Genomic DNA, 26,995 nt, shown 5'->3' with positions numbered 1-26,995 from the left:
AGCAAGGTACTAAAGCGAAGGTTAAATGAAGTTGAACAACGCACAGGCTCGTCAGGCGTTTCTGCGAGCTTCTCAATGACAGATCACTGTGTGGGCAAAAGCCTCTATGTATAAGATGGGGGATGGGAGGTGATTTGGGTAAGGCAGATGTCTCCATGTGTTGCAGGTGCATATGTTTGTTTTTAAATGTGAATACTGAAGAGATAAAACATAAAATCATTCATTGTTACTGATTTTTTCCTCTTCTGAAGTGGCGACTTCCTCTTGTGTGAGGTCACAAAAGCTAATGGTGAATGTGATGTCATGGAACTTTAATTAATATAAACATTTGAATTGTTAAACTATTACTGAAAAACTACTTACTGAAACAACCAAAAGTATATATGTATATCCAGCTTCAGGACGTACTCAATGCTAAGCCTTATTGTCCCAAGGTGTTTTCAAACCCAAAATCATTTAGGTCTCATAGTCAACCTAATGTTTAGTTAACCCTTCCTTGCTGTGTGAGGGTCATTTTAATCCTGGTAGCTTTAACAGTGATTTACAGCAACTTAACATCAACATTTCTGTGTAGAACTTGATATCTTGTATACTAAAATTAGAAAATGCAATTAGCTTGTTGGTTATTTAAGGTTAGTTGTTGGATTGTAAATTGAAACTCTTGGGTCAATTTGACCATAGTAGGGGTAACAGTTCTACTTCAACTAAAAATAACCTTTTCCCTCTGAAACATGTTATAATTTTTGATTCAGTGAACCTAAAAGTCAAATTACGTATCAGATATTTGATTAGCACAAAGTGTGTTTTGGCAGGCGTAGATTCATCAGAACACAGGTATACCGAGTGTTCATCGAAATGTTTAATGAACCAATTCAGCAGTTAATGAATGAACCAAATATGTTACAAATGGACCAGTTTTAAGACAGTTTTTTTAATTTGAACAAATTGAGCCTCAGTATCTCAGAAAAGGAAGAAACTAAAGCCAACGAAAGGATGAAAATGGTGTTACCTTTAAGTACTAGCTCGCTTCTGACCATCAAATGCAGTTTGAAAGCTTTTACTAATCAGTAAGTCAAAGCAGTAGAAAACCCCATGGACGAACATCTGCGCTATTGTCGCAATCGTAATACTGAACTCAGGAAACCATATCAACGGAATCAAACCAATGTGATTGGTCAAGATGACCACTGACAATACACATCCTTTGACCGTAGAAACGTATGTCTTTCCACCTTTCAGCTCCAAATATTGGTTTGTTCTGGTCCATGACCAGCCGATAAACCCTCCCTCAGTAACCTATAGCACTAAGGCAGACCAGTTAGGGTGGAATTCCCTCTTGTGTCCATAGTTCAGAGTCTTTCCCATCTCTCTGTCCTACCAAACAGTGTTCTCCCCCATCTCTTGACCAGGATGGGACAGGGGGCCGCTGTAACTGGTGTTGTTGGCCAGGGGGAAGGGTGGACTCGGACCCCCTGTGAAGCCACCCTCCCCTTGTGGATTGGGATGGAGAGGTCCGGTCATGCCTGGCTCGGGACTGGGGGTATCTGCGTGGGAGATCATGTCCGTGAACCTTTGGTCGTCTGAGGGGTGGTGAGCGGAGACCGGGCCGCCCTCCAGGGCTCCTGAACCCGAGCTGAGGAGGTAAGGGGACTCGGCTGGAGACTGCGCCTGTGAGGAAGGGGGTACGTGAGGGAAGAAATCGTAGTTGACCACTGGCCCGTAGTAGTCACCTTGGTATTCTGAGGAGAAAAATAGAGAGCAATCAGTAATGCTTCTGACATTTAAAAGAAAAAGTGCTTGTTAGGTTAAGTACACTCAAAAAATGGTGTAGAAGCAGTTAGATTGCAAGCCAATTTCACAAAGAATTAAAACAAACTGACACCTTGAATTAAATGTTAGATTTTAGAAATAGAAAAACTGAGAGTATATTCTTGTGAAACATACTCCAATCTGTTTTGTTTACCATTTTGAAAAATCAGTGTACATGACATTTAATTACCTCACAATGAGTAATACTTTTATTTGATTCCCAATTTCATGTTTTTCCTCATTCTCCAAGACAATGTGTCAGAATAGTTTGGCTACGACCAAAAAAATGTATTACGAGAATGTAACAAAGACAGTGCTAATGAATGAAAATACTCTAATGGAAGGTGAGGAAAGAGGATATAAATAAATGTGGAAATCGTAGGAGAGTGCAGAGGCATGTGTCTTCATTTTTACTCCCATGTCCGTCCTCTCGTTCCATCATACCTTTGCGATTGGCCTATATAATTAGTGCTACAGAAAGTCATTAACATTCCTCCCCAATTCCATAATTTTTTTTTCCTGCAGTTATGATACTTTTGAATGTGCTAATCAATCATCAAAAGACATTTTACTATAAAGAAACGCCACTTGCTCGCTGAGTGATAGATAGTCGAATCATCAACGTCAGACCTCTGGAGATCAGTATGTCTATCGGTTTCCATGTTCTCAAAGCTGGAAATGTATGCTTTTTGAGGGATTTGAAATATGCACTTTTTCGATTAACTGTAGGATGGTTGGTGTCTGTATTCTGATTGTATTGCTATGTTCACTCATTACAGAAATTAAAACACAGCTCGCATCTCTGCCAAACACCTGTTAGTATGTCACATACCAGGAGTGTGCATGTGCAAATCCAATCACAGTGACCAAGCTGGAATGTTGCACAACAGGTAACGCACACAATTTATTGCTTTCATGGTCTTGTTAATCAGATTTCTCTGCAGAGTTCTCCAATGAACTCCAGTGGATGCCTGTCTTCTATTTCTTGTTTTATGCTCTGATGACATATTCGTAGTTTTTGGATTCTGTGTTAAATCTGTGTTAGCATCTTAATACCAAAGAGAAGCTGCTTGTAAGAGTCTTTGTGCTTTCAAGGTAAGAGGAAAGCCTTGAAGATACAGGCTATGTGTGTGAGAGAGACAGCTCATGTTATTGTGTGTAAATGTGTGTTTTGACAAAAAGAACATTCTTTGTGTTTATCTACCTCCATAGTAGCTGTATCCTCCAGGGCCCATTATGTCAGGGTCCTCTAGTCTTCCTCCGAGTGACCTCATTCTGCGTGGTCCCCTGAAGAAAGTGTGTCGTCGAGCACCGAGAGCGCTGATCTGCTTCATTCTGCGTTCTTTAGACCGCCGATTTTGAAACCACACCTACAAGGCAAAGCCACAATTATATACCATGTAATTACAACACAGAGGTAAGTGAGATGAGATGCACCTCACGTTTATACATTTCAAATTACTTTCTAATTAGAAAATGGGTCATTTTCTACACTTGTCCAAGGTGACCTGATGGTTTAGATGAGTGGTGTAAGTAATAACACCACATAAAACAACTAAACTTACTTTACTTTCATCATGACTCGTCTTATGTTGGTTAAAGAGACTTTGTTTCTTCACAAAAGAAGATATTTTGAGAAAAAGTTTTTGTCCATACAATGAAAGTAAATGGGGTCCAAACAACTTTGACCCTGTGAATAGACGAAAACATTTTTTTCTAAATATCTTCAAATCTTATAGAGGTTTGGAATGAAATGAAGGTGATTTTCCTTATTTCATTTATTTTTTCCTTAAGGGTTGATTTTTTTTTCATCCATTGCAGGAGGAAAATAATACTCTTAGTGATTTACTAGCAACACTCCTGTTGATTTAATGGTATTAGCAGCACATCTGCTTGAAGAAACACATAAGCAACTTAATGAGGGAAATTAACAGCAAATGTTACTGGTCAATGTTCATCGAAACATTGTCACAGTACTTTCTAAGCTTTGAATTGTCATTATATATATAATAATGTGACCAGATTAACTAAATACCAAGAGGATGAATGGAGCAGTATGAAATATTTACCCAAGTTAGCCTCATTATGACCATCAAAATTACACCCACTATAGGTTTATGTGTGTGTATGCATACATACATGAACAAATGTTCACTTGTTTCATGTTTATATTGCAGCTCAACCTATTAATGAAAGAAACTAACACATAATAACTGATCCTGCCCAGCTTGTTAAATAAGTTTTGTCAGACTACCGAACTACAATGCAATAGATTCTCAAGATTTATATTCCTGCGAAAATTAATATGCTGTGATGATTTCACCAGTCCCTCATCTTAGTGCACGCATGCACATAATTTCTGAGACACTGCGGTGCTGACAAGTATCGTTTGATCACGGCACCGCCAGCTCGTTACAAATAGACCTGATATAACAGTGTGTGACAGATGCAATATCAGACTCATCACTGTTGAACATTGTTTCAATCTTTTAGTAAGACCAAGGCAATTTGACATACCACTGTGCTGGTGGAACTCAAATATAACCTTTTAGTCAAAAGAATCACAGCCGTGTGCTTCAACAAACACCGCGAGGGCTGTTTTTCACACTGTTGTCATATAAACTGCTTGCGCAGGAACAAAGAGCAGAGGATGATGTGAAAATGTCTGACATAAGGTGACATTGTTATGCATGATGGTACAATGTAACACATTCATGCCTGAATCTGCATTGCCACTGCATAATATATGCTAACAACAGTAAGTCTGCTCTGGAGGCACAATCCTGCCATGTACGAAAGAGAAAAAGAGAGTGAGAGAGACTATATTAGAGAGACAAAACATGTTCTCTACCTAAAACCACTTAAGCATTCCTCTCCATGCTCAGCAAAGGCAACACCTGCTTATTGAGAACAATCGGCTAACTGTTTGGTACATTTTTAATGGAAATGTTTTGCCTCCTCCTGAGTGAGCGTTGCTTAGGGATTACACACACATGCTGCTGAACCGGCATGGCTCCGGAGGGCTCCCCGCGCAGAGCGCAATCCACATTTAACACATAACAAATGAACAGGGACGTGTGGCAAAGGACGTCTCCATTTTGGCTCAGAAACAAAGCACTGAGCCTTGCTGGGATTCAGAGAGGGTTGCGATTTCTTAATGATGACAGTGACACGGGAAGATGAGCTGTGTGCTTGAGTTCACAGATATAACCCAGGATAACTTTAGTCATAAGAGATCAAGAACCAAGATCCTTTTGCTTTTTTACTTTTATATGGACTTCATATGAACCTGATGATAAATCTGTGTTAAGATGCTGTATTTTTGCTGAATTTGATCGTTTCTTTAGATTTATATTCAAGTTATCCTTGTAATTAATATTTTGATAATATATCAAAATTACTAAATGCTTCAGGACTAAATACTTTTATGCTTCACTGATAACTGGTGGAAAACTCTCGTTCTCACTAATGGTGTTGACCTTTATCTGCATTTTACAGCATGGTTGTGTTTGTCAGCCAACACCTTTTCAAGTAAATTTCACCTCTTCAATTATTTGAGCATTTTAAAAACAGAACGTTCTTAAATTTAGTGGAAACCTTTGGCTGTAATTGCTGTCAGAACAGATTGTCTTTCACATTCATATTTTCTCAGCAGGAACTGACAAGCCTATCATGTAGCTAAGCTGACATTATCTTGCTTTTTTTTTGATCAGGGCCTACTACCTGATAAAAAGCCATTAACAACTTTAACTGCTTTACAACTGTGAAAATTCCAAACGATATTTGTATTTTGTCATAATCTATATGTACCAGAACATTACACCACTACAAATATGACAAACCAAGTATGTATGTATATATATATGTATATATATAAACTTGCTCATTACCTGTTATATTATAGGCCTACTATTATTAACTGGTGTACAATTCCTTTAGATGAACTTCCTGAACAATTTAAATGTGTCTCCTTTTTTTTTTCAACCTTTTGTAAGGTTTGTGAGTAGGGCATGATCTTCAAATGTCAATCTTGTCAAACCAAGCTTTTGTACAATAGGCTACAACTGATTAATTAAAACTTTGGCGAAATAGCCTATCAGCATAGAAATGTTACTCTAATAAACACGTGACTGATCTCTATGACAGTAGTGGTTGTACTCTGTAACTGTGTTAAATAAATAAATGACAAAAAAACAAACAAAAGCACGTAGCTATATCCTAAACATATTCGCCTATTTAATTTCGTTTGAGGTGAATGCTTGCATTATCTGATAGAATGTTTAAAATCTGAAAGAAATGTAGATATAAAATGGCCTAAATAAGTTAATACATCCAAATGTGTTCTTACCTGTATGACTCGCATGTTGAGGCCTGTCTCCTGCGCGAGCTGCTCGCGGATGTGTCGCGTGGGCTTCGGCGTCGCCACGAACGCGGCTTTCAGAGTCTCGAGCTGTTTGGCCTTGATGGTGGTGCGCGGGCCCCGCCGCTTCGTGCACGAGTTTTGCTCCTCGTTCTCGTTGTTGTTAGTGTCCTTATCTGAGGATGTGGAATTGTCCGTCTCCTTCGTGTCGTCCTGGATCGGATCAGGCGATAAACTCCGGTCCGTACATGATGACACTGAAGTATGATGAAGGACCAACGAGGAACATATTAGACTCATTGCAAAATATTTTTGGTGTTCACTGTAATATACGATCACCATCCTCTTGAGATAGGCCTAACAATATAAGCTCTAAGTAATAATAAAAATGTGCATTGTCACATCTTTCTTATAATGTGTTTTGTGAATATATTAATGGGCGCTAAATAAATAAATATAGGCCTATACGCTCATTTACACAGTTCTAAACTAATTTAATTTGATAGGCCTGTAAAATTACATTATTTGTGTGTAAAAGTTTGAAGCACGCACAATTACGCTGAAACTGATTGAGGGTTTCACGCAAGATCATCAGATATTGGGGCCTTCTTGCTTTAATATGACGGACCAAAAAAAAACAAAAAAGGAAAGAAACAAAGAAAGAAAAAAAAACAGGGGTCTAAACATGAATCACTTCTGCAAAATATGGAGGAATTAAGTCTGGTTGTCTCTTGGGACAGGCTGCTGTGCTTGATAACAGCTTGTCATTGTCTGAAAAGCGCGGAGACGACTACAGACGTTTATCTGACAAGAACGCATGGGCTGAGGAGAATGAGTTATGGACACTTCTCCATAGGTGGACAACACTAAACCAAAAGAGTCCTCAGCTTGCAATATAAAAAATGGATTGTCTGAATCATATTCACGTACATGGACTATCATCATTTAAAAAAGGCCTGCATTTACTTTTATACTAGAATTCTAAAATAAGTTGTTCTTTAAAAAATTTAATTTAATAAAATTTTGCTCAAATGTAACACTATTTTTGCATGATCGATTAAAAACCGGTGAGATTTATCCTTATAGTGGCCTTGGCTGGATATGCTATTTTATTTATTTATTTTTTCTTACAAATATGCATTTATACAAGTCATTCAAATCAAGATTACTCTTAAAAAAAAATAATAAAAAAATAGCACGCCACAAATTTCAAAAGACCATTTGCAGCATTAATGAATCTGAGTGTTGTACGTCCCTTTTAAAGCGACTGGACGAAGCACTCAGTCGCTGTTAAATTAATTGGACTAGCACTGACCCACAAGTGGAGGCGATAATGATGTCATCTTGTGTTGGGAAACAAACAGCCTATCCGTGATTCTGAACACTCGTGAGCATCACAGTCACACGGGGACACAAGTAAATGGTGAACCAACACACCTCTGAATCGGGCTAGTCGTTTTCTTTGAATGGATTTTACATTTGAATACAACACACAGGCTCTGTTAATGTGCATTTACATCTTAGAAAGATACGCAGAGCACGTGAGACAATACTGTATAATGAGTAGACGACAAACAAACACACCAAATTAACCCGTTTTAAGAAAATGTGTATTGATTAATTTAAATGAAAAACGAATGCGCTTTCCTGAATGTTAATAAGAGGAATAGGCTAGATTCATTTTATGACATCTTAATGTCTAGTTTAAAACGTGCCAAGTTTTTAAAAAATATAATCGTCTGTATTCGTGTTAGTTTAAAAAAAAAAACATATAGGCCTACAGTTTTGTACAAAAATATAAAATATTTTACTTAATGAATAATGTCATATGGTGTAACCTTCAATGAAAAATGTCTAGCCTAAAATATTGTTCTTGGACACTTAGCCTAATCGTTATTTTCAAATATGTTTTCCTTCTTTATGAATTTCGAGTTTTAAGCATTTAATTTAAAAGATCAAAATTAATGTAATGACCTTGACACAGTTATGAGGGTCTAAAGGTGTTCTCTCTATTTTATAGATTTCATATCACATGACAACAAAATGGCTTCCTGCATGCTGGTTATTCCATATTGACATCGATAGGCTATAACTATTAATCATGTTTTAAAAATAATTTCTTCACTACTTTTTAAAAATCAACAACAATAGAAACAAATGACAAACTACTTGAGCCAAACTTTATTTTTCAGAGATTTTTGACGGTTTTACTTATATTTTATACCACAAAAAAAATCTAAATTAATTTCGAAACTGGAATCATGTTAATCAAGTAATTTTATATGAATTGCCGTTTCAATGTAATTTTGAAATAACTTAATAGATTCATGTAAAAAAAATGAGCGCCAAGTCATTGACCCATGATTCACACAAATGAGTCGGACTCTTTCAGAGAGATGGAAACCTTCTCTCTCTCACTGTCACACACACACACACACACACACACGCACGCAATCCTTAAACGCACAGCTCCAGTCGTCGTGCTCACCTGAATTTAAATTGACCTCTTTGATAGCGCTCGCGCTCATGTAGTCCTCTTTACACACAAATTTGTTTTCGTCGATGACGTAGAGCTCCTCGCCCGTGGACAGCTGTTTGTTGCACACCATGCACGTGAAACATTTCAGATGGAACACCTTGCTGCGCGCTCTTCTCACGAGGTCGCTGGGCGAAATGCCCTGCAAGCAGCCCGCGCATTTCGTACCAAAACGCCTGTAGAGGGACACAGAGATGAAATGCAGAACAATATTTTATATATATATATATATATATATATAACAAAATAAAATAAAATAAAAAACAATACCGCAGCATGTTAAGCCTGTCAACACAAAGGTTACGTCATGGACATTGATGTTATTGCACTCCAGTAGCTACTACATACTGTGCCAATAATTGTTTATTTTACAGACACTCAACCGGCGACTGTAAAGGACCATACTGAATACCAAAAAGCATTCTGCAATTTATTTTCCATTCCAAGTACTTGTATATCCTACGTGTATATATGTGCATGCAATAAGTAAATTGTCCATTCTGTATATCTTGAATATTATCATATTAATTATGTCACTAAAATTACTGCAATACTGGTGGAGCACGCACACGATTTTCACTCACTGTGTCAGCTGACAGTGATTTGAAAAGTATATTATTATGAGATAATAATGTAGGCTATAATTTTTCAAAAATTTAAATCATTTATATGGAAAAAATATCTTTAATATTTATAACGGGCATTAGCATTTTAATAAACCATGCCATAATTCTGAAGGAATTTGGCAGTAGGCTCAAGAAAAAGTCAGTGATATTGTGGGATTAGCCAAGATACCAAAACCTAATTTTAGGTGTTAAACACAAACGCAAGTCAGTTCACCTGTAATATTAATATCTTAGAATGAGTGTGAGTTGTCGTTAAAATAAAAATGGAACTACATTTTTGTATTTATATACACATCTACAAATACAAAACCTGATTTTCTTACATTTATCCATTCATCCTCTATGAATTGAGAGATAATCCGACAATTGCAGGATGTTGTTCTTTTTCTGATTTATTAATCTGCGCCTACAGTTTTTTCCTCGAAGTAGAGGGGGAAATAATACAGTTCGTGTAGTTTGTTCAATTCATATTTCAATGACAATGAGACGAGAAAGACCAGGTATACAGGCCGGTCTTGGTTGTGAGGCACGTCAAGCGCACTGCTCCCTTCTGTTTCTCCCCTCGGGTTTATTTTAACACTAATGTACTAAATCTTCCCCCATTTGTTATGGTATCGAGTCGCTCTCGCGCTTTTCAAATGCATCTCTCCCAGTGAAAGGCCATAACACTACTTACACAACAAATGGACGCATTACGGGTGATTACTGTTTCGCCTCACTAATGGCTCCACATTCAAGCGCAGAGCTGGATGGGCCCCATAGAACGTAATGGTCAAGGCCGTTTGGGATAACAATGGCACATATGAAAGCTTAAACACTGGATGACATTAAATAGCTCAGAGAAATGTAAACTAGAAGAAAACCTGACAGCGATTTTAAGCACTAATATAAGAAAATAAGCGGCCTGTTCTGAGACTACAACAATACCATAACAGGTACGCAACACAGGTGTTTAGAAACTGTCTTGTTTGGGTTCTAATCTTTTAGGAATTTAGTGCATATTTTATTGATGTATTTTTTTTATTTAAAGAAATAAATTTTTGTTTAGGAATGTTTAGAATATTTCACAGAGACTAATAAAGTTATTTTTAAACGCTCATTTTATTAAATCGTTTCTGAATTATTAACAACACATTTAAATTATATTGGCTGTTTTAGCTATCAGTTTAGAGGTTAACTGGATTTAAATTATATATTTCCTGTGTGTTAAAAAGAAATCCTTTTCGCTGGAATGTTCGTTTATATTTCTGGATAAATGTGAAAAAACACAGCAGTCGGTTTTGTTCAATCGTTATAATAGTTATCCAATATATGGCCTACAATGCAGGATTCAAATGCATAATAATAATGAGCAAAATAATAGCGTGTTTTCGGGCATTAAAAAACAATTACTTTACTAACAGATATTTTTTCCCACAATCATGTGCACAAAGGTCTTCAAGAGGAATCCTCACGCCGAAAGCGTGTGAATACAATAAGCAATGAATGGCTCATCAATCAAAAGCTATTAATGAACGACGGAGGATCAAAGGTTTAACAGTACATTACACATTTTAGGCAGGTTAATCCACAAAATGAGCCTCATCCACATAAGAGGAAAACAAGGGTAGGTAAATCCTACATGACACATTCTTCAAATGCGGATTAGTCCAGAAGTTTGACGAGGTGAGGCAGCCCAAACGCAAGCAGCTTCTTACCTGAAAAAGTCCATTTTGCAATAGAGCTTTCCATCCCTGGAGAAACATTTTTCGGTCAGGTTGCAGTTACACTCGCAGCACTGGACACACTTGGCGTGCCATGCGCGGTCGAGAACGTTCAAGAGGAACCGATCGAGAATGGGCCTCTCGCACCCCGCGCAGTGAACCATCATTCCGCCCTGGAGGGGACCGAGAGCCGACCTTCCCAAACGGGCACCGCGCCTCGGATTGGGGCCACACGAATCGGTGCGGAACAACGTCTTGGCTTCTTGGAGAGGGAGGCAACAGCAGAGCAAATGTTCCGTCTTGAGAACGAGTCTCCACCACGCCTAGAGGTAAACACTACGGACGTGATTGTTATGCATTATACATGTCGGCATCCAGAAATCCACGGAATCAGAAAATAAATCTATTCGTTGCAGAGTCCGCTAACAAAAAGGCTTCTCCAAGTTTTCCTCCTGGTTTGGTTGTGTGCTCTTGATCCACCTGCGTGTGTCCACTCACCTCACCGACACTTTTTGCATCACTCTGTTCCAGTTCGCGGGAGCCTCTCGCATCCGCATTCAGATTTGATGACGTTTTCCTTGTACTTACGCCGCGGTGGCCAATAGCGGACAAGTTGCCATGGCAACGGGTTTAAATATTGGTACTCTCAGATTGCTTCCAAAGTTCTACCTTGGGTTTGGTAAAACGTCTATAAAGGCTGAGGGTGGTAAAGCTAATTATTTCTTCGACGTGCTATTTATTTATTTTTTTGTTCTTACCGAATTTGGACTCGACCAGTAAAATCAGAAAATGTGTATTTAGTTAGAAGGCTTGCGTTTTGGGCATCACCAGACTTGGATCCTGGACAGCACATTAGGACTGGAAGATGCTGTTCGATTCTTCATAGACTTTTGAGATGATTTTTATTGAGACTATAATGACTCCATTTATTTCTGTGTGATTAATGCAGCATTTGAGACTTAAATCTAGTGGCAACCACAAGGTAATTAATTGTTAGAATGGTCGATAAATAGAGACACATTTATAGAAGTTAAGTTTGCACGTCTTTTGCATTATGTCTAAAGAAATAAGTGTAGAAAATCCAAATAGCCATCGCTGCGTCTTAATTCTGAAGGAGTGATCTGTGCGCGCGGTGGGGGATCCCGTTCTTTTCTCATGCATAAAGCTATTTACAGGGAAATGCACTGGATTAAGATACTGGCTCGCATCAATAGAGAGTACCGGATCGCCCAGCGGTTTGACAAAGTAGCCTCAAATCGAAGGAATTTTAAATATTTACCCAGGTAATCATTTTGTTAGTTGAGGAGATGCAAACATTACATACACTCCAATTTATTCGAGTGAATTAGAGACCGTATTCACAAACTTTAGCAGCTTTTTATCATTTAGCGGAAATTACTTGAATAGGCTATCATATATTGTTAAAATTTAAACCTTTAAATTTTGTACAGGTAGCTATTCTGCTGCGTGTATGTCCACACGGAATTCCCAATATATAATTTAATTTATCAGTTAAAAGTAAAACAACTCAAATATCAGCGTACGATTTTTTTTATTAGCCATTGATATGTTTGCCCACATTTCCTTATGCATTAGCTTTACATATTGTGCGGTAATATCATTGCGGCCCATTGTCAGAGAGCTGTGTTTTCACGGGTACTGAAAGCCACAGGCATGTCTGTTCACTGGAATAAATCCGGATCAGGTCACCCGTGGTCTGTCTACCTGCTTCCCTCTCTCCATGTAAACAATAGCACGCAGTTTACAGTTGTGTTAGTGTATCGGATTAGAACGCGAACGCAAACACCATAACCAATGCTCTGTCTATTGTTAAATAAAATATATGTCTGGGACTATTTAAAACAACAGAACAAAATAATAATAATTATTATTATTGTAAACTTTTTAGAAATGGGTCTAATAAATCTATATATCTATAATCTCCTGAAAGTAATAATCCTTTTACAACATGCAGGGTTTAAGCAGTGACTAAATAGCGTTTGGTAATATCTGGAGTCAGGGGATGCCGGTGGGCTGCATGCTGGAAAAAAGGAGAACCAAGGGTGAGTTTCGGGACCCCCGCTGTTCTTGGCAGGCAACAACGGCAGCGAGTTTGGCTTCGCTTACATTTCTAATCCCTTCGCGATGCACGCTATTTATTTTCTCACTAAGTATTGTTTTGTTGATTCCCCATTTAAGACATCCTCAGTTTCCCCCCTGACGTTACCCTCCGCGAATAAGCAAATATAAGTGAAATGCACGCCTGGGCTACTTCCAGTCATTTGCATATTTGTAAATGGCTAAATGCTAAAATTAAAGGTGCCATCTGTTTACAATCGCCCTGACAGAAGAGCCATTAACAGGCTGGCCTAACCTTGTCGAGTCTTTTTGGTTAAATAGCGAATCAGCTCACAGCTTGTGCGTACACACATATGCACCCAAAACTATGTGAACAACTCTGCTTTTAAATGACACAGAACCTTCCCACTTGCATCATATACGAACCAACGTGTTATCATTTGATGCATGGGAAAGCTAACATTTGGGACTAGAAACTGTTATTGAGAGCCTATTCTTCTATGTCTAATCAATAGGCTACAGTGCTATGAAGCTCTCTAGAGAAAGGGCCCTAGGTCTGCAATGCAAACAAACGCTAGTGGAACGCGCAGAGGCACCTGTGCAGATACAGGAACTGTCCAGGGTGCTGAAAACAGCGGCCTGGTCATACATTCAGCGGGAGCGGGCGGGTGCGGGTTTAAGAAAACAGTCCCGCGCAGGGCTCTAACTCAGTGTGTGAATTATACAATGACTTCCAGGAGGGATGGATATTATAAACAAACTTCGATATTTTATAAGCTTTTTTCTTAATTCAAATCAATTTTTGCTTAATTAAATGTAGGCTAATTTTCAAAGCGCAATGTGCACGTCTTTTTTTTTTTTAAATAGCCTAGGCCTATTTACCATATATGTGAATTTTTAATTAAAGGAATTGATGTACCGCCTAAAACCGATCGTAAGGAAAAGAGTATAAATGGCGCACTGTTTCTATAGTTACCTCTGGGAATGGGGCTTCTGTTGGTTTGCATCAACGCGTTCTGAGAATAACTGCAACGTTTGGAAACGCTGTGAAAGTTAATGTGTACATTTACAAAAACACTATGTTCTTTTACTACGACTCCCCCCACCGACTTATTATGGCATATATGAACACAAGTTGACTGTACTTATCAAACATTATTACATATTAACATATTAGCCACTCTCCTAAACATCTGGTAAGCCATTCATTTAATTCTCTTTAAGATACACTTAGACCTTAATCATTCAACACCAGACCCCAAGTTAAAGAAAAATAGTTGTTATGGATTATTCAATGAGTGGATAGTGATTCTTGTATTTACTTCGGTCTCATTTTCTTAATCATGTTCAACTTTACATTCACCTAACTCATTAGAGGCGGAGTCAGAAAACTGGACACAAAAAGCCTGTTTTATTACTGTTCAATTCAGTCAACAAAATTACCTTAAATGATCAGTATTTTGATGATCAGCATCAAATCTACAAATTTTGCTGGCAATGCACATTGGCATATAACATTATGTATAAAAGAAGAAAGAACAAATGAAATATTTAATGCATCTACACTTAGTTAAATGCAACAAGCTTTGCAAAGCTCTATAAACTGAAAGAGCAGAACATATGTGATTCATTTAAAGGCAAATGTCCTTATTATATCGGTCTCAAAGGCTTTGGGTGTCTATCAAAGATATCATACAAGTGTGATCTCTCGAGTTTTGCATAAGTAGGACATGAATACATGCATAGTAGATAAAACGCCTCAGTGTTCTTTGTGTAATTTACAGACAGAAGTGTTTAGAGGGCCTAATTTGCGCACGCTTTATTTAGTGGACATTTCCACATATACACACAAACCATTAGCATGAATGAAAACACACACAAAAGAGAAAGAAAATAAACACATATTTCTCAGAATGTATTTTATACATGCTAGATACTCTTAAAAATAAAAGTTCTTTATTGGCATCAGTGGTTCCATGAAGAACTTTAAACATCCATAGAACATTCTTCAGATTAATAAAATGTTCTTCACGCTAAGAAAAAGTGGTTCTTTTATTAAGAACTGTGCACTGAAAGCTGGTACTTTGGGGACCAAAACCGTTCTTCTGACACTGGAACCTTAATTTTTAAGAGCGTATATTCCAAAACGTTTTTTTTTTCATTCTGAAAATACACTGAATGTTCTAAATGATATTATTTTAAATATTAATATTCTTAATAACAAAATTAAATATTAAATACTAAAATAATATTAAAAGTATTAAAACTTATGCAAAGCAGAAGATACACAGAAGGAAAGGCATAAATCCTGTCAGGGGAGCCGTCACACAGCCGGACACCACAGGGTGGGGTGGTGAAGTGGGGCCAGCTCTTACAGGCATGCACATGCGTGCTAATTTTCACATAGAAAAACATGCGAATGCATATGAGGCTGTGTATCTGTGGAGTAAGACTTTTCTGAAGAGCTGATCTGTCTGAGTGGAGTAGGTGCAGACACACACACATACACACTTGCATTCTCACAGGGCCTTTTATCGACAGTCCTGTCCATCTCACTTATCTGTTCTAAACACGAACGTACACACTTTGAAATGAGCTCCACTCAAAACACGTCTCCCTGGAGACATTGCAGTGAGTGGCACACCTCCACTTCCCCTGCACAGACCTTCATTCTCACTGCCAGAACTAGCCTGGAGGGGCCAAGCCATCTCAGCATGTTTTCTATGCCGCACCACAATCCACCCAGTCCACCGCACACACAGGCAGGCAGACAGACAGACTTTCGGCCCAAAGTGCCATTAGACTTGAAAGGTAGGAGAAGGGAGAAGAGGTGAACAGGCATCTCAAGCATTTCGATTTGCAACCCCCCCCATCCCTCCGCTTCCCGTATCCATCCACCAAAGGGGTACATGACTCCCCAGGGCTGAGGCAGCATGGCTGGGGTAGGCCTGGAGGGGGCTGCGAGCCAGGATGCGGTTGTGGGGGTCGGTCAGTGTGATGGATGGTTGATTGGTAGCTGTCCCAGGGGCCTCCCTCTCTCTCACCTCTGGCGCTGGGAATTAAAAGGCGGTTTGTCTCTAGCGAGTCCTCAGCTGCTGAAAGCAGCCCGGCAATTTCACAGAGATCAGAGAGGGCATTACTGCTGCCTGTCAGGGGAGCCGTCACACAGCCGGACACCACAGGGTGGGGTGGTGAAGTGGGGCCAGCTCTTACAGGCATGCACATGCGTGCTAATTTTCACATAGAAAAACATGCGAATGCATATGAGGCTGTGTATCTGTGGAGTAAGACTTTTCTGAAGAGCTGATCTGTCTGAGTGGAGTAGGTGCAGACACACACACATACACACTTGCATTCTCACAGGGCCTTTTATCGACAGTCCTGTCCATCTCACTTATCTGTTCTAATCAAAGCTCTCTCCATTAACACCCAAACTACCCTCAGAACACCAATGCGAGACCCCTGACCTGATGAGTATAAATACACACAGACATTCACACTTCCAACACTCTCACAGCCACTGAAACGCCAAGAAACTTATTAACAGTCACCAGACAGTTTTGGTGGAAACCAGCTGGTCAGAAACGCAACTGAGCTGTCAGTTGTTATGACCATGGTTGATGGTTTAAAGTGAGGGAAATGTCTTATCACAGAGGATCCACCAATTCTATATAAATAATGAAAACAATGCTAAATTTAAGAAGCTAAAGTTCATCTAAATGTTTCAGCTTAAGAATGCACATTAATAATGATTAATTTAATGACTTTGTAATGTAAGCATCATAAAGTATGCAAACACATTAATTTGTTATTATAAGCCAGACTTACAATGCAAGACATGTATTTAACAGAAATAGTTCACCCAAATATGAAAATTCTGTTATCATGTAGTCATCTTCATGTCATATGAAAGCCATATACTTAATTTTTTCTCTGCAATGATAAGAAGTTTAGCAGAATGTCTGAGAAATTGAAACAGGTTTTGCTTTGTATTTGATCAAAAATGCAGTAAAAACAGTAATATTGTGAAAACGTATTACAGTTTTAAAATGTTTTCTTTGAATGTATTGGAATATATTTTAAAATGTGATTTAATCTTGTGTTTTCAGCAGCTGTTATGCCAGTTTCCTTCAGAAATCATTCTAATATGCTTATTTCAAGAAACATTTCTTATAAATGTTGAATATAGCTGTGCTGCTTAAAGTTTTTATGGAAACCATGATACATTTTTTTTCAGAATTCTGATGAATGGAAAGTTTAAAAGAAGCACTTATTTAAAAAAATCTATGATTATGAATGTCTTTAATGTCACTTTTGATCAAATTAATGCATCCTTGCTGAATTAAAGTATTTCTATAAAAAATCTTACCGATATCAAATGCTTGAACAGTAGTGTTATCGAAATCAATGAATATGATTGCTTTCTTACAACTGGCACTATGCTTTACAGTGTGTGTGTGTTTATAAAAGTATATGAATTGCATGCCTGCAGGATGTGTGTGTTTGTGTGTGTATAGCGTATAGACCCTGTCACTGAGGCATGATGAGAGAGACTACCTGCAGCCTTTGGTCCATCTTAATGAGGTAATGAGTGGAGAGGAGGGGGGCACTCTGCCTCTGCCCTCATATACTCCATTAATCAGAGCAGGTTGGGGGGGTCAGACACCACGGCCAGAGTCTCAACCCACCCCCATAACACACTAATGGACTGACTGAAGGTGCATTTAGTTAAATGGCTCTGACTGCTTAGCATGATGGAGAGGAGTAGGGTGAGAGACAGAGGAAGAGGATGGCAGGATGACATACAGAGAGGGAATAAGAGGAGTGAGATGATGGGAAAAATCAACAACAACTGCAAATCAAAAATAACGACAAGAAGAAAATGACACCTTCTAAGATCTGTTCTGTGAGACACGAGTTAAAATTAAAAGCAATTAAAATTATGTGCGAGGAACAATGAGCTACTAAGCTGAACTTCAGCTTCTTGGGTTTGGTTGAAGTTGGTTGAATATTATATTTTTAACTAACACTTTTTTTCACAAAATTGATTGGAAAGCAAACTACAATTGGTGGACCCCCTGAAGTTTGCCGCCCCACAGATCGCTATTTTAAATGATTCAGTATTACGTGCGTCATCTTATGGTTTTTATTATAAAACTGTTATATATTTATTATAAATCTCTCTATATATAGAGAGACAATCACAGCGTATATACCACAAACACACACACACACATATACAGGTATATACACACACACACACATATATATATATATATATATATATATATATATATATGTGTGTGTGTATATGTGTGTGTGTATATATATATATATATATATACATACATACATGTATGTATATATATATAATTGACTATATATTCTAATGGAAATGCTACATTACATTCCTAAAAGTTGTAAGTTTTTAGAACTTTTTAATTGAAAAAATTATAAATAATCAAGTATATCTCTGGTTATTCTTCCACATCATTTACTTGATCTAACATTCATTATTTACAGTACAGGGCTGTTGCAAAAACAAGTCAAAATTGATATATAAATCATAAATTATGAAAAGCAGGCAAATCTTGGAGAGAAGGAAAGAGAATGAGGATAGATAAGAGGACAAAATGAAGGGCATGGGGAACGACAGCAGATTGATGGAAGGAACGAAGGATGGAAATGAGCAAGAAAACAAGAGCGAGAGAGAAACTCTCAGAAAGGAGGGAAAGAAATGTTTGTGTGAAAAGGACGACAGTGAGTCAGATACAGAGAGGGAGGAAGAAAGAGCTTGTGAGGGGAGCAATAATCTGAGCTCTGTATGTGCGGTTGTGCCCTGCTCTCCCCTGGCTGGCCGCCCCAGCAGCCACTTGAATTAGCAGCCGAGGATTATGGGGGAGAGGCTCATTAATGGGACAGACAAACAGCAGCCAGTGTGAATATTTGCACCCAGAAATTGAAAAGATTAAGTCCTATTTGACAATGACTGGCAGGCTCCACGCTCGGAGAGAAGCTACTGTTAAATATTCATATGCTGCCCGCAAGGCTGTCTGTGCGTGTCCTTCTCAATCCATTCAGAAATGTGCGTATATATCTCAGAAAGTGTGTGTGAGTGTGAGGGGGGATCTTTCTTAGTGCATGTTTGAAATGTTTGAGTGCATTTGTGTGCAAATATCTGTACTTTTTGTTAATGCGAATCCTTGAAAACTCTGGGCGTATGGAAGGTAAGGAAAATGAGAGCTCAAGTTCAGTCATTTTATAGTCTTTGGTATTACGCATAGTCATATAAAAAATAAGCCACCTGCTTTATTTCTCACCATATGCCCTCAGGTCAGTTCACAAGGACAGTAACGTCATCGCCGACGGGATTCATTCCTCATTTTTCAGGCACATTTTTAATAATAAAAAAACATTTTAAATCACCTTTGACACGGTCACAGACTAAAATCTGGCCTTGGGTTTTGAAAATAAATAAATAAATAAATACAAATTCCTGGCACTACTGTGCCAAGCTCTGTATTGTCTGTAAAATGCGATGAAATGTAAAATTTATTTTTCATATAAAGCACATTATTCATAACAAATCTGTAGCTGGATGTCACCTGTGAGACTGGACCATTCTCAGGGAAATATTTCATCAATCAATAGAGATGTTTGTTTTTCAACCAAGAACTGGTGAGCCAGGCACTTTTGCATCTGTTCTAAATCATTCAGGGGTAATTCTAGGTCTGCTTCAAGACTTTATCTCACAATTACTCATTACTCAACAGTGCAGTGACACAAAAATAAGTGAGTAGCGAAAAAAGTCACTGATTTTGATTATGGCTTGGTATGCTATTTGTGCAGAGGTTCTCTGCTACGTTACATGTGGATTTGGTGGTTGGTCCATGTGCCCACCTACACAGGATGGTGATTAATAACGTGCCCTTTAGGTGTCTGGTTAATGCCAACCCCCCACTGGCACTTCCCTTTAAATGGCAAACTCATGACATAAAGAGGGAGCTAATCTGACAACTTCAATTAATCTATTGATCCTTTTTTAGGTATAATATCACACCAAAAAGCATCATCCGTAAATGAAGAAGACTTATTTGGTTATTTAGAACAATCTAGAAATATACTACACAGTTTGCACACTACTCCTTGGGTGAATTAAAACTAGAAGAAAGCAAGATGTTGGTTTGTCACATTTCTGCTTGATGGTTCTTTGGTTTTGATACTAAAGATGAGGTGAAAAAAATAATATTTTTGGCTGAAAAAGCATGAGAAATTTCAAGAAAAATCTGCTTTAAAAACATATTTAAAAACGGGTGTTTCTTCAATTATGGCACCTTCATGTCCCAACCCTTTTTTTTTTGGATACAATTCACACAATCATTTTCATTTCTTCTAATTTTTAAATGGCATTTTATGAATAGATTTGATTGTTTACCCTTGTCTCAAATTCAGATCTTCAATATTTACATTTGAAAATAAACCACGAAATTGGTTCATAAAATGTGTAAAAATGTATCATGTGAAAATGTTTTATCTGTTTCTTCAATTGGCATTTCTGTCACAACCAACAATTTTGCAGATAAAAAAAAAAATGTTATAAAAAAGGAGACGTTGTAGTGTTTGTAATGAGCAAGCTTTATTTTGAGTCTCTTTAAAAATTCAGTTGACTAAAAGTACCTTTGCAACTACATGTCAAGTAACTCTAGAGTATTAGTAGAGTAATAGTAGACTGTTAGTAGCACAAGTTGACATGTACTTGCAAAATTACTTATAATCAGTAGAATGTCTGTTGGGTGACCATCAAAATAAAGTGTTAGCAAATATTTAGCAGACAGTCGACTAATATTCTAATGACTGCTAATGACATGTAGTTGCACAATTACTTATTGTAAATGTCTAAAGGGCACCATCAAAATAAAGTGCTACTGCACACTGGAGATGAAATATGACGCATGTAACGTGTGGAAAAAATACTTATTGTTAATTATCATTGTGTGCAATTTGCAATCAACCTGCAATTTTGTTAAAATTATGCAAAAAGAGTGAAAATATAATTTAATTGTGTGTAATACGATACCTTTAATTCCTTGCTATGAAATTTGCCTAAGCAAGAAAAAGGAGTCTAAAATGTGTTTTTCATTTGTAGAATGTTATATCTTCAAGACGTACTTTAAAAAAGAGCATATACACACAAAAAACTAAATTCTCCTGTGACGCTTTTTCCCCCATGCATTGTTGGGTGGTGGACGAATACAATTAGTGTGAGAGTGAACAGAGTGTGTGTTTTAAGATTTTTTTTTTTTGTAAAGGTCCACAAGGCCCATGGTTGAAGACATTCACACACCAAATACTACAGTGCACTATAATCACAGCACTGTGTCTATGCTGTGAGCACACCAGAGCGCAGCGTGAAGCTACTCTGACACCCCGTCGATCAGCCTGCCGTGAAGCTGCCTAGCTGGAGATCACCTCCAGCGAACGCTCACAAATACAGCAGCAATTCATTTCCTTGACGGGACTGGATTCTTCAGACCTGAAAAAGCTATTTACCTAGCGCGCCCCAGTGCTAGCCCATGCTAGTGCTAATGATTTCCCTTCTGCAGAGGATCAATATCTTTGGAAGTGTACAAACAGCAGTCCCTCGGTGGAACAGATCCTGATGTGAACGGCTAACAGACCGGCGGAGATGGCTGACAGCAGCTCAGCACTGAAAAACCAACAGCAGAGAAATCAAATCAACAGCACATGTTAATGGGCCTCAGACTGAATCAACATTAGTGAGCTGTCAAAAACACTCCGCTCCAAGTGCTAATCAAGGCCAAATTAGACAGAATCAACACAGTCCAAGATCACACAGACTATATCAACAAGTTGTGTAAATCCACAAGCGACAGAATAGTGGAAGATCTTAGCTCATGTTTTACTTCATTATCTGATTTTATGAGTCAAAAAAAATTTACACTAGAAAATACATATATAAACACACATTTAAACAAAATGTTGCATCATTGGTGTTTTATGTATAATGTATGTAATTATATATATTACAGCATTTTCTTGTCAGACACCATCATAAAGAAAAGATACGTTATATTTTCTGTATATATCATGTTATGACTGTTAGTATGTGACCCAAAGGTCAATAACACAACCTCAAGAGGAGCATGGGATGCTTTATCTGGGAAGAAAAAAAACGCGCTGTATTTTGGTAAGACTTCCACTCTGCTTGTTGAATGATGATTTAAAGGTGAATGACAAATATTTTGGAGAAAAAAATCCTGTATGTGTAAGTATGCATGCATAAATCTCTTTGTGAATACATCCAAAGTACCACTGTTTTTTTAAATTTATTTTGTATATGCATACATGTGTGTCGTGCATGTGAGTAGTGTGAGTATGTGTGCATGAACAAGGCAAGGTGAGCTTGTGTGTGTGTGAGAGAGAGGGTGAGTGTGTTTAATCGCCTGCTCTGCTGTGATAATGCTGAAGCCTGTTATCAAGTCCATCTCTGCCTGAGGACCCAGCGGAGGGAGGCACGCTCACACACACACACACACACACACACTGCTCTGCATATCTCTAGCTTACACAGCCCTCTTTCGGTGCGTGGGGACCAGGGGGGCCAAGACAACCGATGTTCACCATAAACCTCTGACACTCATTCCGTGTCTGTCAGTTTCAGTATTGTGCTTCTCTTAGAAAACACCTGCTTCAATCACCACACCGAACATTATCAAACCGGCCTTTACTAACATTTATTAGTCATTCTCTATAAAAGGAGGACAATCTGAATGAATTGACCAGCCCCTTTGACCAGACGCAACAGTTATGCCATCGTACATCTCTGTGTGGTATAGCTCACAAAAAAAATTAAAATGTAGTCATTATTTACTTACCCTCATGTTTTTACAAACAAGTATGTGGTTACATTTTCTTTTCCCTAAAATGATCAAAGTGATCAAGGCTGTTAAGCTCTAAAGAATTATATAAGTGGTCCATACAACTTGTGCACTATATTTCAAGTCTTCTGAAGCCATACAAATAGTTAGAAGTAGAATAATATTTTTGCTTTTGAAATCAAATATAATGCAGAGTTTCTAATTTTAGTTGACATATAATTTTAGTTGACAAGAAAGTGCAAAATTGAAAAAAAAAAACCAAACATTTTATAGTAATTTAAACATGTATAATTTGTAACATTATACATGTACATTGTTAATATCTTACAATGTTATTTTTTTCCTCGTCATATTTTAATCAACAGTATGTTTAAATAAAAAACATCAAATTGCCACTGATAAAAATAGCATTTTAGTTGACAAGAATGAGCAAAAAAAAAAAAAAAATGTTTTATAGTAATTTAAAAGTAATTTAAACATGCATCAGTTGTAACATTATACATGTACATTGTTATTTTTCCTCGTCATATTTTACTCTTAAATAAAAAACGTCAAATTACAGTTAATAAAAAGTTAACAAGAAAGTGCAAAATTAATACAAATATTCAAATATTTTATATATTAAACACGTATCAACATTTACCAAAGATGTGAAGATCTTCATGTGAAATCATGTGAAAATCTTTTTTCCTCAAAGAACATTGTTAGTGCTTTGTTAATATCTTATGGTATTTTGTTCGTTGTCATACTTTAATCAAGAATACGAATAATTACCGTCATGAAGCTCATCTTGTCTTAATTATTGTTGACAAAAATAAAAAGACATTTTTTGTCAGTAATTTCATTCACTAAAAAAAAATCAACACACTCCTATAGCAATTCGTAATTATAAAGTTTTGCAGAATAAGTGGCGACTTCTTATGAATTCGTACAATACGGGTGGAGCTTCATGCTTACGTTTTTCTGAAAATCATATGTTTCCTTACAAATGATGTATGAATTTGCCACCAATTCACCAAAAATGGAATGAGAGTGAATAAATGACAAAATTAAAATTTTTGGCCGAACTGTTTCAACCGTGACAAATGCATACCAGCAGAAGGACGTACTTCACTCGTTACTCTATAGCCAGAACAGTCATCTCTGATCAAATATTCCAGGAATCCACATCCAAGAGCAGGTAGTTTTGACTAGGGGTAAGAGCGGTGCTAGCATGGGGGTCCAAACTCTCCATTCAACTATAATCACCCCCCCACCCAACGTGTACCCAACCCCCCATTCGGCTAATTATTCGTTTTTCAAATGCAAAGTGCTCGGAGAAAGTGAGATGATTTCTCCTCATCTGCTTAGGAGGCCAAAGAAAGCCACCCGCAAAAAAAGAGAAGACGGAGAGACGTGCGAAAGAAATGATTTTCTCCTTCATACGGCGGAGGTCTTTGAAGTCGACCACAACGGAGGGGAGCGGGAAGGAGGGGTGGTCTCCCACCAAAAAAAAAAAAAGTAAAGCGAGGGAAGATCGTGTTAACGAGATGGCCTCTAAACATGAATTAAATGGTGGGAGAAAAGAAACACGATTAAACCTCTCCTACTTAGGCTGCTTTCAAACCCCTTTCAGTGCCCATGAGGTGTTTCAAAGCCTGGATTCCTGGCCAGAGCTTCTTAAAGGAGCACGGTGTTGAAGAGGCCGAGTTTTAGGGAGGGCGGGTGATAGACTATAGACATACATCATAGGCCCTGAATGGGGAGGTCAGGGACTTACACGTTGACACCAGGTCAGAAGTGCTAAAGGATTACAAGCTCACTAAGCCCTCAGGATCCCTTGTTTTCTCTGCTTCTCTCTGTTTGTTGTTTTGTTGCGGCGCAGACGTGGGGAAGAAAAGAGAGAGTGGACCGACGGACAGGAATTAGTGTAAAAGCCTGCGGAGGAGAATGGCATCTCATTCACACCTCTTGTTGGCTGTTTTCGAGGCCCCCCAAAACAGCCCTCCCATCCCTTGTTGCTGTGAAAGCACGTTAGGTTGGCTTTGTGCAGACAAAAGGAGACACCCCTCCCTGCTCTCCGGACCCCGCAGGAGCAACAAGAGGATTTGGCACGGCACGCTAAACCCTGAGCCGCTCTCACTTTGATTGGCTTCGGTAGGAGAGCTCCCTCTCTCTTTGTTGATTAATCAAGAGATTTTCCAACTCTCTTTCTCTCTCTCAAACTCTATTTCTCTCGAGCTCCCCCCACCCACTCTCTCTCTCTCTCTATCGCTCTCTCTTTCTTTGCCTCCAACAGCTTTGAAGGTATTTGGCTTCTATGACATCATGTTCGCCAATCAAAGTTTCTTTAAATATGATTAGAATTTTTATTAGTGAGCATTCTATATTCCGAAACTGCTCGAATAATGTTGGAATGACACCACATGTGGCATTGATTAGGGTAGATTTGGTAATGTATCCATTTCCCTATTTATTAATGGATTTCAGACAACACTGAAAATCTGGGGTTCAGGATCTAATGTAAATGTGGAAGCTTTATGATTTTGAAAAATCAACTGTGCAATGAACTCTAGAGGTATTTCTACATCACTACAATGAAGTAAATTGGTGACACTGATCATGGTTAGATGTTCTTAATAATTGTTAATTAATCATCAGGTTTTACACAAACTTGAGGAGTGGAGTTCATGCATGCTGTCATTAAATTAAGAAGACAAACCAAAATACTAAACATTCTGAAATTCACATTTTTTTTTTTTCCATCAACTTCAATTGTTATGCTAGTATGCAAAAAAGAAGCAATTTTACTACTGGTCTCAGACTTTTGGATCCTACTGTATAGCAACCAGAATTTCATGGTGCATTAAAACATAATTACTTACATTGTGACAGATACCAGCGAAGTCATATCTGTTTGTCATTACCGAGAGCATCATATGTGTGTAAATAATTATAAACATTATTTGCTCACATAAAATCCATAATACTACGCCAGAAGCGGTCTTAAATGACCCAAAAAATAATAAAACAACAAACAGCAAGCAAAAATTGTGAACTGGAGATTTGAAACTAATGAAGAAACTACAATTAAAACATATACAACTAAGACTTGCTGAGTGTATTAAAGATCTCAGCATGATTTCTAGGATTACTTTTTACACTGTTGTGGTAAGGATAGTACTAAGAGCATCAAAACTACTTACTTTTTCATGTTTTATACAGAGGAGAGTCGATAGAAGGGAAAAGGGATTAAAAAAATGTTGCAAGCCTGATTCAAACTCACATCGTCAATACGAATATGCTGACCACAATGTAATTTGCAGTCCGACAAAGCTGTTTTTGATTGGTTCTGGAGATATCAGTTACCAAGTGGACAGACCAAGCTATGGGAGGAAATAATATTTGAAGTACACTGTACATGACCAAATTTCACATGCAGTGGACATTCACGTCTGGATTGTTCACTGAGCCTTTTTGCCTGTGTGGGTGTTCGAGACAAGGGAGTCAGCAAGAGAAAGTGAACGATTGAGCAAGAGAGATAAACAGAAAAAGGGGGGGGTGGCTTTCAACAATAAATCAAGTTCCAGATTAATCTATTTAGCATGCTTTCACCATTATCCTGTCAGTGAAACAGCTAATTAATTAACTGATTCTACAATGAAGAGCTTTTGAATGAGCCCATTTAGGTAATTACTACCAAGAGCTGTTTGGGCGCGTCATTTACTGCAGTCACACAAGCACGCTGGCAGCCGCAATAAAGTCCCTATCCTGTACAATTAGAAAAATTAAAGATAATATAGGTTATGGGTGTGTAGGTGTGCCTGTGCACATATTTGTAATTGTGCAATGTGAGTGAGACAGAGAGAGTGGCAGTGATAAGTTCACATCCAGGAGATGATAATGATGGGACTGTGTCTAATTCAAGCAAATCAATAGACAATATACCAGAATAGCAATTACTAACCAGCTGATGATATATACTGTGTATATATATATATATA

The 26,995-nt window shown here is 37.9% G+C and overlaps 1 protein-coding gene across 2 annotated transcripts in view; it reads right to left on the bottom strand.

The window, feature by feature from the left end:
• Window positions 1-1,010: 1,010 nt before the first annotated feature.
• The window catches only part of lhx5 (LIM homeobox 5), a 97,672-nt gene continuing 71,687 nt past the window's right edge, over window positions 1,011-26,995 (bottom strand). Inside the window, exons 1-5 of one of the 2 annotated variants that reach the window (XM_016549498.1) lie at window positions 11,029-11,357; window positions 8,658-8,881; window positions 6,158-6,426; window positions 3,014-3,179; window positions 1,011-1,739 (exon numbers count right to left, since the gene is read on the bottom strand). In XM_016549498.1, coding sequence (XP_016404984.1) covers window positions 1,375-1,739; window positions 3,014-3,179; window positions 6,158-6,426; window positions 8,658-8,881; window positions 11,029-11,201 — 1,197 coding nt within the window. In that variant the 5' untranslated portion in view covers window positions 11,202-11,357 and the 3' untranslated portion in view covers window positions 1,011-1,374. Of the gene's footprint in view, window positions 1,740-3,013; window positions 3,180-6,157; window positions 6,427-8,657; window positions 8,882-11,028; window positions 11,358-26,995 lie in introns of those variants that run through there. The other variant, XM_016549499.1, reaches the window with a different exon arrangement.

The sequence above is a fragment of the Sinocyclocheilus rhinocerous genome, unplaced genomic scaffold (assembly GCF_001515625.1).
Source record: "Sinocyclocheilus rhinocerous isolate Xijiao unplaced genomic scaffold, SAMN03320098_v1.1 scaffold374, whole genome shotgun sequence".
Classification (NCBI taxonomy): Eukaryota; Metazoa; Chordata; class Actinopteri; order Cypriniformes; family Cyprinidae; genus Sinocyclocheilus; species Sinocyclocheilus rhinocerous.
Note: the sequence above shows the minus strand (reverse complement) of the source record. Positions and strands in the feature narration are given on the sequence as shown.